At 39.6% G+C, this 14,607-nt stretch overlaps 1 protein-coding gene across 1 annotated transcript; it reads right to left on the bottom strand.

The window, feature by feature from the left end:
• Positions 1-3,226: 3,226 nt before the first annotated feature.
• CFAP161 (cilia and flagella associated protein 161) lies at positions 3,227-7,844 on the bottom strand. The gene is made up of 7 exons (XM_068203782.1): positions 7,776-7,844; positions 7,240-7,329; positions 6,815-7,068; positions 6,099-6,183; positions 5,116-5,274; positions 4,382-4,455; positions 3,227-3,436 (listed from the first exon to the last, which is right to left on the bottom strand). Exons 1-7 carry the CDS (start codon positions 7,836-7,838, stop codon positions 3,259-3,261), a joined length of 903 nt encoding a protein of 300 aa, XP_068059883.1. The 5' UTR covers positions 7,839-7,844; the 3' UTR covers positions 3,227-3,258.
• Between the last annotated feature and the right edge of the window lie 6,763 nt (positions 7,845-14,607).

Genomic DNA, 14,607 nt, shown 5'->3' with positions numbered 1-14,607 from the left:
GAAAAACAGCTCTGAAGATACTAATGTGATCAGGTGTGAGGCCAAGAACTTGTGCTGAGTGCTAGAAGAGCACTTTATAACCACAGTAAATCAGTACATTTGGGCTAGACAACATGGCAGAGAAGTGATGTGATGTGAAATATGAGCTGGGGAAGAATGCATAAGAGAGGGACGTAAAAAGGCATATTTAAAGTGGATTTTCGTTTTCCAGTGTTAAGTGTGAGTTAACCAGTCAGCTTTTCTTTGCTGACTCTGAGTTCTCTACTTCAGTATTGTGCTGCTAACACACAACTGCACAGCAAAACGTGCAGATACGAGCACTCTCTGTGCCTCAGGCCTGTGAGAAGCTATTGTAACACAGCACTAAATTTGGACTAATGCCCCCTGGCCCTCAGCAAGGACCAATAGCTCAGGATCACCTTCATGCTAACAGCTTTTGAGCTGTCTGGAATGGAGGCAAAGTGAGTTTCATCTTCCCACAATGTACTTTGTGGAGCTATCCATATTGGGTCGAATTTGGAAGAAGCATTGAAAGCTTTTTAAATACATGATTGTGCCATACACCTACAAAAAGCAAAGTGCATTGCAAAGGAGGGAAACATCACAGCCCATATTTCATGATATGCTGTATTAGGACAAGAAAAAGCAACACAATGTCAGTCTGGGGTTGTGGTTCAGGTCTCCATTGCCTTATCCACCAGAAATATTGTGACTCAAACTGGCAATAGCAGGATTGTTCATATTCTGCACTAATATTCAATCCCATAATTCTTTATAATAAATCCCGTGTTTATCAGCATGTAAATGGATAAATTACAAACCCCACAGTGCACTCTACAGAGCCAGATTTTTCCTAGTTTAATGCCTACAGAATCAAATCAGAATTATGTCAATCTGTTGTGAAACTGGAAATAATTTTAATTTTTGTAAATTGGCAAAAAAATAACAGTACCCCTATAAAAATATGCATTGCTTGTCACACATCAAGTTTCATATCTGTACATAAAAAGTGAAAGAGAAAGCTTCTAAGTTCCTCTAATTATGCTTTGGTTACAAATGACTTAATGTTCTAATTAATATAAAGAAGTTGATTGTATGCAATAAACAATGTCCTGCGTCGCTCTGTCTACCTTTGTGCTTAACTTTATTTTCCAAAAACATGATATAACATTAATGACATATCCTAGCCTAGAATTCAAGTCTGTTTTAACTCAGTTTCCTTCTGTGGCATTGTTTCAGGGACTCATTTGGCTTTAAACATCTCAGGCTGTTTTACAGACACGGTAGGAATTGTGCTGTTTAGAAACATGTGCTGCCATCGTGTGGGCATAAGAAGAATATAATATTAATAATAGAATATTAATATAATTATAACAATATAATATTAAGATAATACAATATTAATATAATTAATATAATAATATAATATTATTATAGTAGACTATAATAATAATGTAATATTAAGAAGTGCAAAAAACCAGCTTATTAAAAAACTTGCAAAACAGGTAAGTATCTGTATTTGTTATTGTAAATTAGATTATAAATATATATGATATAAGAGCTATGCACAAATCTGTGGGTTTAACACTGCTAATGTAATCAGGAACATTGATTCAATCTTGTTTATTTTCAGCTCAAGAAATCCTTTCCAATGAGCACAAAATGACCAAAACACACCAAATTAATCAGCACCAAATTCCAACATTACCTATTTTTTTACTCATTTCCATATCTGTTTATCTCTTTGTTTTTCCTCTAAGTCTTTGCAAAACTTGTTTTGTACAGGGTGCATTGCTTTCCTTCCACTCACACACAAACACTCCTACCCAAAACATCAGCCAGCCCAGGCACCCTGCCCACACAGTCCCCATTCCTGCATGAGTTCACACGAAGCTTTGTTTCAGAAATGGTTTAAATCCTCTTCTTGTTTCCCATTTTTGACCCAGAGTTAAGAGACTTAGAGTCGAAATAGCTGCATCTAATGCCAGTAAAAGTCCACAATGGCCAAATTAGAAACACTACGGTGCATTCATGCAGTTTAAGTCTTCCTAAACTTAAATGCCTACAAAACTTTATCTACTAAACTCTAATGTCTACAAAATATAAGCAGACTTATGTCAATCCATTGTGAAAATCTGCAAGTTTTTACCTGTGAATGTTGGACTATTAACAGACCCTCTAGAAAAACATCACACATCATGGTAATTATGCTTACATAGAAAATGAAAGGAAAAAGTGAAAGAAGTTCCTGAAGATAATTTCCTCTGTAACAGCACATCTGTAATAGGTCTGTAAAGGTTTGCACACAAGGAGTGTGATTGTAAAGCTGTCCTCTGCAGTACAGTCCCTCAAAGCAAACCTGCATGTCACAGCAGCATGATCTGCCTGCTGCTCTGAGATCCTGTATGCCAAATGCCAGTTAGCTGAGGCTGCAGGCTGCTGACTTAATTTGGCATTTACTTTCATGAAATTTGTGGGTGCCCAATTTTCTTTGATAATTTTACCTTACTCTCAAACTTGTTAGAAATTACTATGGATTGAAAAATGCTGTGCGAGATAGGTAAATGGGACATGGTGATACATGGAAAAGGCTGTTGTAAGTCTCTAGTCTGTATCACTGTGCTCAAGGTCTTGATTACTTGATATTAAAGTGTTTAGAATACATGGACAAACATTAAAAACTCAATTTATATCCATGAATTAGAAGATAATATCAAGATAAAAATGTCTCACTTGTGATTTAATAATTGGCAATGTTGTGCTAGATGGAGGGTGGAACAAACTCAACAACCAACTTTCTTTCAGATGAACTTTAAATGTCAAGGCATCCCATGATGTTTGGTTTTCAGTGTTTGGTTTTCAGTATTTTGGAAACTGTCATCTCACCCTTTTAAAAATTGTGACACTGGTTTGGCTTTGGAAAAATTGGTTAAATGTACTCTGAGAGCCAGTAATTTAATGAGAATCTATTAGGTTTCTTGAGTTCTGACAACTTTTGTCATCCGTAAATGTGAAAATGGGAAAAAGAGCCTTTCCTGATTTGCAGTTTTTGAAGTGTTGTTCATCAAATTTTAAGAGTTTTTTGCCCATTATAACCTTGATGAGTTAATGAGATTATGCAATATTATTAATGGCAGACTTTAATTTCCATTTTTAAAATAAACATCTCTAAAACTAAAATATAAACAGAAAGAAACAATAATCAGTCTCATCAGCCTCTCCTGGCTGTGGTCTTGGGCTTTTATATCCTCTGTCTTTTCATGAAACTAATTTATTCTCATACCCTTCTGGGAGAGCTTTGGGTCTCTCAAGCATTGTACCATCTTCAGGACCAGGATTTCCTGTAATTATCTCCCAGTAATTCTTATCTTCTTCAACTTTGTGGGAGTCCAGATAATTGTGACAAATGACTTCAAATTCTCTTCCAAAATAAGACCTGTAAAGTCAAAAGAGATGGGATAGGCAAGGAGAATTATCATATATACAAATTCAGCAAATCTTCATTACTCGTGAATTGTTCAAGATTTTCTCTTTTTCCTTTTGGTATACTCAGAAATATCACCATGCACTTTCAAATACCAGACCCTTACAAGAAACACAATAACCCACTTTGTTTCCTATGAATAATTTAGGAATTTGAAATCCAAAATAAATGCCACATTTCTAGCCTCAGAGCTAGAAGGAGCCCCAGCAGAAGAAATCCCTAATACACCAACTCAATTTGTAAAAGCTGGTTAGGCCCTCATCCCCACTTCTCTCTGACTGAGGAGGATTCTGGCTACTTAATAACTTACACAGCCTCAAACTTTCAGACCTTTCATCCTCAAAAACCTTACACAAATACTCAGTCAGGTCTTGCTAAGAAGTTAAGGGAAAACATGGGTGTATTCCTTAGCAGTACCTAATCAATATTAATTTAATGCATGTATATTAACTGAATTGAGAGATTAACTTCAATTTGTTAAGACATTGATTCAGATGGATATAAGCATCTAGAGTTTTATGCACTGTGGTTTTATTTAGTTCCCTTGTTCTTTACGCTTCTTAGGATATAATGTTCTTCCTTCAAAAGTAACCCAAACAACTGACATTGCTCAAGATATTCAAAGGGAGAACCACCAAGAAACTAGAAAACACTAAAAGCATGATATGATCATGAAAAATGAAAAAAAAAATCCAAACTAAGACTGATCCAACTGTCTGCAGCAACACAGCAGCACATGTTGCTGCCAAGAAGTAAAATAAGGGAAAGGAGAATGGCATTTTCCATTATTTTCCATTTCCTCAGTGCATTCCTACACCACCTCTCTTGCTCCTCACAGTAATTCTTGCTGTTGGCCCATCACTGTGCACACCCCTGCCAGTTGTAAGTTACTCTTACCACACACAGAAGGTCCTTGGAACAGCTAAGTTGCGATTGGTGTAGCAATGAGTAATAATAATTTTAGTTTCTGCCTGGAAAAAAAAGAGCAAGGGAAGACACTTGACAAACATTTTTTAACCAATACTGTGAAAAAAGACTGTCTTTAACAATTAGTTAATTTTGACTGTGTTTATTAGTGAGCTTATTCATGTAAATGAGTCTTAGTTCAAGGTTGTGAAGGAACAATTGTATTTGTGATACTCTGTTGTACACCAGCTCTTCAGGAAGCCTAGCAGTTATCTGGTACAGGAAAATACTGTATTTACAAAAGGTTTAAAACATTTGGAAAATCATCCACTTATTCAGACGCCTTGAGAATTTTATTAGACATTTAATGTACAGGACCTCTTATTTAATCACATCTTCAAATATTGGAAATTGAATTTACTGTCTCAAAAGGCCTGAAAAACAGGCAAGTAATGCAACCTCACAACACTATAATGTAAACCTTTGAAAATTTCTGATGAGAAAAACTGAACAAGTCAACCTCAAAATGAACAATAGAAACAAATATGTGTATAAGCAGATTCCTAACTAAAGAGATTGTTCCTTCCCTCTCCCCCTTCCTAAAAGTAGGGCTCAGAACTGGCATAAGAGAAATATGTGAGTAAAATCGACATAACACTTTTTTCTCAGTAGTCTAACTGTTTCAATAAATTTTCATAACATTTCCTACAGTTTTAGTTTCTTACAGGAACTGGAAATCCTTCATGTTCAAGACGCAGTTGTGGATCCAAGGACTTTGCTTGCCAGAAAGTCAAATAGGAAAGCTCAGCTGTCAAAAATACTTTCTGAAGGCGAGATTTTTTAGCAAAATCTCTAAATGTTTTGTGGTCACTTGCCAGATAAAACTGTAAATAAAAATATGTATTAAGATCAGTATTAATGTCAAAGAAACAAGATATGTAATTTTGAAACATATTTTTGAATAAAAGAACTTTTGGCTCCTGACAGACAAGTCTTTCCAGCTAAATCTATGCAGGCAAAACCCATAGAACAGATTCTATACTGTTGATAAACTCATTAAGTAGTTATTCTATATGCAGATTTGTGAATACTAATTTAAAATTGAATTTACATTCCAAATATTTTTGTCTCACCAAAGTGATTGTTGAGAAGGAAAACTTTCTCAAAGTTGTGGTGATTTGAGTGCATATGTATGTGTAATGCCTTATTTGCTTTTAATTTGCAGAGTGAAAGAATGTTACCATTTAATAGAAATCGGCTTCCTCAGAATGATAGAATAGTGCATGACTATCTTCATAAGAAAGGAAATCTTCTCATTTTGTAGTTTCACAGAATATTCTGAGTTGGAAGGGACCCACGAGGATCAAGTCCAATACCTAAGTGAGTTGTTCAAAGTGAAAAAACCCTAAAATCTCCTTGAAGAATTCTATCATTATTCACAATCTAATTGTGATTTCTTTTTCTTTCCTTTTTTAGCTTTTCTTTATTCAGTCATTCTGGATAACAGCCTGCACGCCTGACTCAGGTTAAGTAGCATAAACTTTCTAATTAGGTATTACTTATCTTGGTCTATGCATGACTCTGAGCCTGTTCTGTAGAACTAAGATGTTGCACCAGTGTACAGCCTTATATATCCATTCTTAGAGAGGGATTCAATGCACATCACCAGTACATGCTGCCACTGCCATTTGTAACTTTGTTGCCTTACCAGTTTGTCAGAAACCCCTCCTTTTGTCCCCAGAAGAAAGTTTTGCCCGTATCTAAGTGGTTCACCCACTGCACTTCCATCAACACTGTTAAAATTGTAAAAAGGAATAAAGGTACATTCAAATCATCAGTTTTACTGTTGTTTAGGTATTTTGTCTGTTTTCATCTGCAGCTAGATGTTGCTTTGTGACAAAATTTCGTATTGTTTACCTTTTAAAATAGGTAAAATATCTTAACCTAAGGCAGAGCCTTTCACTAGAGAGCAGAACCCTGTTCTGTTTCATCTCCAACAAACAGCAGCAATTAAATATATATTTGAGAGAGAGAATATGCTGGGTTTTTTACAACAGAACCATGTCCACTTCGTGGAAAGCAAAAGCAATGACACATATTTCTGCTTGCAGGAGAGTGAATATTAATACTAGTGCTATTTGGGCACGGTTTGTCTGCAACTGGAATAAAAACAGCTGCAGAATTTACCAAATGATACAGTGAACTTGATCCTGTCTTCACACCTAAGCTGATTTAGAGGTCCTTGGAATTAATCAGAGTAATATGCAGCATAGAATCAAGCTTAATGCATGACTGAAGACTCTTAAATAAATTAAATTTACTCATAGTCCTTTGTATATTAGCAAACTTCGTTGCATATGTCTCAAAGCAAGATACCTAAAGCTAAAATAATAATTGAAAACAACTCAGAATAAAGTAGCAGACCTTACAATACAGAAAGCATTTCGACCTATGGGGTCCACCCTCTTGACTGCAGTAAGTCCATGTGAGATCTGCAGGGGCTCATCTGAGTACAGGGACACTTCTTCCATGTCAACAGCCAGAGTCACATCACCACACATTTTGGGGTCCCTCTCCTTCGAGGTCCCTCCCAAATCCGAGGATTTGCTGCCTGGGTTCATAAGCAACACGGTGTCTCCAAAGTGAACAAATCCATCAGAAGATACTGACAGCTCTACCTAAATTAGAATTTACACGGTACTTTACAGAATTATATCAACCTAACATCAGAAGTATTTTAGTATATAAATTCTGTATCATTCTTAGTGCATGCAGACCAATAATAGGAGCTAGTTGTGCCACTCTGTGGGGGACATGGGGAGGTGGACACAACCCTCTTTAAAAATTACCTTCTTGAAAATATTCTCTTGAAGTCTGGCTAACCTCTGTCCTAAAAGCTGTCCTTTCTCTCTCTTACGGATAAAATCGCTCAGGAGGTCCTGTTGGCAAAGGAGAGAGGAGGAGATATGTTAACCGGCACCCACAGTCTCGCGTGTAAAGTGGATTTAGAGAGCCGGGGGGCAGCCCCCAGCGGGGGAGGCGGCGGTGCCCGGCGATGGCGGTGCCGGGCGATGGCGGTGCCCGGCGATGGCGGTGCCCGGCGATGGCCGTGCCCGGCGATGGCGGTGCCGGGCGATGGCGGTGCCCGGCGATGGCCGTGCCCGGCGATGGCCGTGCCCGGCGATGGCGGTGCCCGGCGATGGCGGTGCCCGGCGATGGCCGTGCCGGGCGATGGCGGTGCCCGGCGATGGCCGTGCCCGGCGATGGCCGTGCCCGGCGATGGCGGTGCCCGGCGATGGCGGTGCCCGGCGATGGCCGTGCCGGGCGATGGCGGTGCCCGGCGATGGCGGTGCCCGGCGATGGCGGTGCCCGGCGATGGCGGTACCTGCTGCGCGTACTCGTCCTCCAGCCAGTTCCCGACGCGGACCCCGAGGCGGTAGGAAGCCATGGCCGGGCCGGCCGCGTCCCGCGTCGCCATAGCGACCACGCCGCGCCGCGATTGGCCAGCCCGGGGAGGGCGGGGCCGCGATTGGCCAGGCTGGGAAGTGCGGGGCCGCGATTGGCCGGGCTGGGAAGGGCGGGGCCGCGATTGGCCAGGCTGGGAAGGGCGGGGCCGCGATTGGCCAGGCTGGGAAGGGCGGGGTCGCGATTGGCCAGGCTGGGAAGGGCGGGGCCGCGATTGGCCAGACTGGGAAGGGCGGGGCCGCGATTGGCCAGGCTGGGAAGGGCGGGGCCGCGATTGGCCAGGCCGGGAAGGGCAGGGTCGCGATTGGCCAGCCCGCGGCGGGCAGGGCGGGGCCAGGGCGGGGCCGCAGCGGCGCTGAGGGCGGAGCGGGCCCGTGAGGGGCCGTGGGGCCGTGGAGAGTTGACGGGGCGAAGCCGAGTTTAGGTGGTCCCGTCCCACTGTAAATCCAACACTGCCAGCCTCTCCCGAAACCGTGTCCCCAAGTGCACGCGTCTTTTAAATTCCTCCGGGGCCGGGGACTCCAGCACTGCCCTGGGCAGCTTGTTCCAGTGCTTGCCAATCCTTTCGGTGGAGCAGATCCCAGTCTGACCTCCCCCCGAGCAGCCTGAGGCTGTTGGCTCGTGTTCCACCCCTGACCGTGCCGCTCTGTTCTCCAGAGCAGTAAGAGCCGCTCAGGTCAGTGCCTCCTCGGGCACCTGCCTTTTACACTCCCGATCGGACAGAGAGCTGCATCAGTTGAACACAACAAATGGCTTCACTCCATTATCACCGCACTGTTGGTGAATGCTGCCAATCATAGAATAGTTTGGGTTGAAAGCGACCCTTAAAATCATCTCGTTTCAGCCCTCCCCTGCTGTGGACAGGGACACCTTCACCAGACGTGGTTGCTCCAAGCCTCATCCAACCTGAGCTTGAGCCTTTCTGGGGATGGGGCAGCCACGACCTCTCTGAGCAACATGTGCGGGTGTTTTACCGCCCTCATTGTGCAAAACTTCCTAATGTTTAGTGGGAGTGAATGTACCAGGTGAGCGTTTTGATTGTAAATGTTTTGCTTTGTTATTATCTTGGTTTGAAAGCTACATGGCAAATTGAGCTAAGTGACTATGCCATGTGTTTATTTTCCATTATAAGACAATGATTTCAGAGAATGTGTAGATCCTTGCACAACACATTTAATCCCTTTATGACTGTCATGGTTTTCTTGCAAGCTTGCTATCATAAGGTTTTGATGCTGGACAACTTACAAAGATTAAAAGAAAATGTTTTTTTGTATGCATACCTGGGCTACATGTTATCATCAGGCAGTTTTGACAGTAATTCACGTGAAACTTGGCTCTTTTCTGTTTGTTTTTTAACCCAAAATTTATTACTCAGAAAAGTTACTTAGCTCATCCGAAATGTCTAAAGATCAAATACTATCCATTTTTGTTCAAATAGCACCACTCAGTGTTCAGTTCTGGTAAGTGACACTTCCCTGCACATAGCTCTGTTGTCAGCAATACTGAAACTGTGTAATTAAAGTAAGGAAGAAACTTTGTTCATCTTAACCGAATGTTAAAAGCCAAACACCTCTTCCTTGTTTCAGAATTAAACCCCTTAAATCAATATTCAGTAATAAATCATTATTATAAAATCATTTATTATACTTTCCCGTGTCATTAAGAGCAGGTGCACTGTCTTGCTGTAGCATGTAGCTAGTATATAGAATTCACAGCAAGCTCCCAAAGTTTTGCAGCCTTATGCACTCTCTATACTTATTTACTTAACACATTCTGATGCAGAGAGAAGTATTTGTACCAGGATGTAACTGTGTACAGAAATATCTCCAAGCATCTCTTAGCAGGATTATGCTGAGCATCCTTGTCACCTGGAAGGATTTAATTTCTGATTATATAGTATTTCCTGTAAACAAACAAAAAGAGCTCCCTCTAAAGATGTTTGAAAATTGAACATCTTCCCTGCAGGAGAGGTTACAGTAGTTCAGCTCAGTTTCCTTATGTGCAGAAAAAATCTGTGTTTACTCCTAACAGTTGTTTGCTTTATTAAATGGTGTGAAGACAAGCAGTACTTGTGAAAGAATTGATCTATGTTTTGTGTGTCAAATTATGCCAGAATACAAATTGACCAGAAATAAAGGTCTATGTGATTGACTGAATACCATAATATTGTGGGGGGTTTTGTGTTTATTTGTTTGGGTTTTTTAAGTCATTGTTAAGTAAACTTTTAGCCAGCTACTTTCAGAGACTATACTACTGCCTGGAGTCGCAGATCTTTTACTCTTTTTATCTTCACTTTTTGTTTTTTTAATGAAAGATAACTAGGTGATTGAGAAGACCCCAAATAGCACATAGAGCTGTCTAAGCCATTAGTTTACATAAAAGGCTGGGCTGATTTGACTTTTAATTGCCTTAAGCCTGTCAGAAATGTGTGAGCTAGAACATGTTTTAAATACTTGAAATTTTAAATGCATTGGTATATACCAGTACTACAAATTATCGTGTATGGTCCAGTCTGGCTACAGGACAAGGTCTGAAAGGGTGTGAACATATATTAAGTCCATGAATGATGAATGTGATCTTACTTAGAGAAAGTGGCAGAGCAAAAAATATGAATAATTAGTCATCAAATCAGACACATGTGGGATGAGAATGATTTTAATACCTGCCTTTTCTGCCTTGGGAGTGTGTCCATGGTTTTTTTTTCTTGTTTTCTTTTTCCTTTTGAAAATTGTGAGTATGCCAAATTTGATTAAGAACACAGACTAAATAATACTGCACAAGAGTAAAACGTTCTCTGGGACAATTTGTCTCCTTTCATGTTATTGTTTTACACTAGCATTATTTCGACACATGCTATGAATCAGTTTTCTTTGCTGTTATTAGGTTTCTGACTATTAAAGTGATTAATCTCCTTGTTAATAATATAATGACAGTTTCTTATTTTAGCCTGTGCCCCAAACACTCCTCTGTTCACAGAACAAAAGGAATGACGTAGTTCATGTGATATGATTTAAGGATTGCTGTTTTGTCACTTGTGGGGATGCCTCCCATTTTGGCTGTGAATTCAGTGTGGAGTTTTCCTGTAATGATTTTTGCTGGGAAGCAGTGAACCTGTTCACGGTACATTATTTTCTGAAATGTAGCAATCCATTAAACTGACCTTTCAGTCTACCTTTTACAAGGAAAAAGAGCAGGATTCCTGTGTGCCATATTGGCAATAAGTTTGCTGATACAGGTACATGAGCGGAAATTTATCCTATGTGGAATCTGGTCAAAGACATCCAAAATTGATATTATTGTTCATTTGGTGTTTTCTAACCAAAAGATTCTGCTGGAGAAGGAGGGAAGGGGAAGGGAATAATTTACAATGTGTCTAAGACCACAGAATACTTGCCAGTTAATTTGGATTGAGTTATCCACATCTCCATGGTGTTTTCTATTGGTTTCTAATTTAGACTTGTACAGGGCTTTCCCTTTAGAGAAATTGTATAATGAATATTTTCAAATTGAGCTGTTCCATCATGACTGACTGTGCCAACTATTTGAAGATTTGCTCCTCTGCCTTGCTGAATTCCGTTCAGCAGATGGATTTGAAAAACCACTAGAGTTCTGTGTCTCTCAGAAAAATATTGTCATTCCAGAAGCAGTAATTTATGAAAAGAATATATAAATTTTAAAGTATGTCTCCAAGAAAAAACACTGTATTTTTCAGAGATCTATATTAACTCTGAATCAGCTAAAATGCTTTCATCAGCAATAAATAGTTTAGTGTGAGCAGAAACACTATTAACAAAGCTCCATTGCTTCTTACATTTATCTCTTCAGAGGACTGTGCATTATGTATGCCTACCCTTAGGCAATTTAAAAATGCCTATTTTCCAAGGTGTGGAGTATTTCTCCAAGGTGTCTGACCAGAACAATGAGATTGGCCATGTCATTGGCTAAGAAAAAGTCTCAGCTGACTTCCTTTAAGAACTGCTTGTTTGGAACCTACTTGAAGAGACTTGTGATGTTCACCCACTTTCAAGGTATGGAGTGCATTGCACGTGCTGAACTGCAGGGCTCTGTCATCAGAACAGGCACTGACACAAAATCACTCTGGATGAGGTGTGGTCCTATTTATAATGAGTGGAAACCAAGTCACTGTCTCTCGTGGTCACTGATCTGTTTAAACTTTAGTTTCCATGAGTACTCATGTTTGAGATTTTGAAATTTGTTTTTTGTTAGAAATTTTTGTATGTAAAAAGCAATAGCATGGTTATCTATAGAAAAAAAAAATAGCCCTGAGCTCCATGACTTAAGCTGACTTTGACTGTGTGGGTTGTTCAGGCATAAAGTCCTGCCAGTGTGAATATACTGCTCCTGAAACTGGAAGTCAACATTTCTGCATGACCTCTTGTGACCCAGACCATTCTGTTTGTTCCCACGTTAGGGCTATCTATAGATAGTGCTCAGGGTTGTCTTCGCTTCCCTTTTTAGCCTTGCCTGCAGCATGATTCCTCTCCTTTATTGTGAATTGCCTATTGGATCAGTCATTGCCCTGTGATGTCATTTCACACAAGTGATGTCACTTTCCTCCTTTTGGATTTTACTTCCCCATGAGGGTAGCGTTAAAAAAGACACCAGTCTGTTCCCTTCATTTTTCATTTTCCATGGTGCAAACATATGCTCCAGTCCTGAAGCAAAGTAATGATGTACACAAACACTGGAGATACGGGTCAGTCTATCTTCAAACCTTCCCTAAATTTGTTCGATAGGAACTGTATCCCACTGGCCCCCATTAGAAGCTTATTTGTGGTAGTTAAGGTTTAGAGATAAGGAAATTCTAGAGATCAGAATACTTTGGTTCACATGAATCTGTTACATAAAATGAACTGTCTAGAAGCAGGAACAGAAACTGATTTATGTATTAATACCACAAAACATGAATCAGTTAAATATTTCTGGCAGAGCAAAAAGGAGCGTGATGAGACTCTTTTGTCCTAAGGGGGAAAGAACATGTGTATTGTAATTGTTTTTAGCATTTTCTGCCACCATTCTGCTATTTATGGCTTTGAATTGGCTGACCCTACTCTGGCAGTGTATTTATGTCAGACATCACAGCCTACAGAAAATATTTTATATGTCTGAAGACCCTGGCAACTGTTCTAATTTGAGGCTCAGAATATTTTGCCATTTCTGTGTAACAATGGGCTTGTAAATTAGCGCTGCTTAGCTGGTGGCTTTCATTTGAGCTGTGGGAATGAAACTGTGTTGCAATGTAATGCTGAGGATGCAACAAATGGATGGAGCACAAATAATGGAATAAATAAGAAAATTACTAAAATGGTCATTGCAATGTACAATAATATACAAAGTTTATCTGCTAGTCCAAACTGAAAAATTAGACCATTCATTCCATGAACACCTGTTCTGCAGAGAAATAACTTTCTTGCTGAAATAACTTTTAATTATTAGAAATAGTCATCCTATATGTACTTTTCAGTGGACTGGAATGATACAGAATAGGCCATTTTTAAACTGAGTTTTAACTGAAGCCTCATAAAAGCAAACAAGTAAAATGGATTAGTGTAAAAGCAAGGGCTGAGCTTTTTACAAAGGAGGCAGAGTATCTGGTCTGTGTGCAGGAACAGTATTTATGTGCTGTTCCCCTGGGGTCTCTGTGATCACACAGGGCACTGGGGAGTCTGTGCTCCCCTCTTAGTCAGGGGAGATCCTGGAGGCAGCTCAGAATTGCACTGGCATCTCATAGGTTTAGGGAACTCTTGGTTAACGTTCAGAATAAATTGTGTTTAAAATGTGTTTTTTATGTTAATTGAGCTAATCAAAAAGTAGCTTTCCATTCTCCCTGCTTCTGGCAGCAGGATGTATTTTCAGTAATATGTCAGAACTAGTTATGAAGATCACCAGGCCATAAGCATTACTATTATTTAAACTTGAGAATCCATCTTGGAGGGAGGAAGCAAACACACAAAACAATGCATAGAGTCATCATAATCCATATAATTTGTTCATATCTTACTCCCTAAGAAAGTTTCTGATACTCCCTATCATCTTGATAGGAGTTACTGAGGAGCAAGGAATATCAAATACATGTCAAGGTTATTTAACTTTTTAACTAGGGCTTTCACATGGAAAGAGAAACCCCAAATACAACATTTGAGCAATCTTAAGCAGTAGTAGCCTTTTGAGTAATCTTTTGAGTAATTTGAGTAGTCTTAAGCAGCAAAGAAGAAATGAAAGAAAAAACTAATGATATAAAAAACTAATGAGTTATATTCAATAAGAGAAAAGCTGATAGATTTTCTTCTTGTTGCAGGGTACACCACTCATCTAAGTGGACTGATATTTGCATAAGATGATTATCAAAGAGGAAATGTATTTGCATTTATGTCAGTTTTGTGTAGTCTTTTGGCATCAAAACTGTTCTCTCTCTTAAAAAATTCATGTGGTGATAGAGTTCTCTGTGGAGAACAATCACTAAATCCACAAAGAACTTTTTAATCTCTGTTGATCCTGGCAGCAGTCTTTGGCAAAACTTAAAGCAGCAGTGGTGTCTTAGAGAAGACTTGCTTGATTTCCCATGATGTAACAGGGTATGTAAATGATTCAGTAGAGTCAACTTTAAGATAAAAAATTCTGAATGGAGATGGTCATGCAGGGACTCAAGTTTCAAGGCTTAAGAGTATAAATGTGCAATTAGTGCGACAATGCAGGATTTTATGTCAAAATATTAGTGAAAATGTAAAATA

This window comes from Anomalospiza imberbis, chromosome 13, assembly GCF_031753505.1.
Source record: "Anomalospiza imberbis isolate Cuckoo-Finch-1a 21T00152 chromosome 13, ASM3175350v1, whole genome shotgun sequence".
In the NCBI taxonomy this organism is placed as follows: domain Eukaryota; kingdom Metazoa; phylum Chordata; class Aves; order Passeriformes; family Viduidae; genus Anomalospiza; species Anomalospiza imberbis.
Note: the sequence above shows the minus strand (reverse complement) of the source record. Positions and strands in the feature narration are given on the sequence as shown.

Excerpts from the sequence above, each read along its gene's own strand:
- CFAP161 (XM_068203782.1), bottom strand. The coding sequence starts at position 7,838 with ATGGCTTCCTACCGCCTCGGGGTCCGCGTCGGGAACTGGCTGGAGGAC. Across the intron at positions 7,330-7,775 it reads AGGACGAGTACGCGCAGCAG|GACCTCCTGAGCGATTTTAT; the intron begins GTACCGCCATCG and ends CTTTGCCAACAG. Across the intron at positions 6,184-6,814 it reads AATGCTTTCTGTATTGTAAG|TGTTGATGGAAGTGCAGTGG; the intron begins GTCTGCTACTTT and ends CAATTTTAACAG.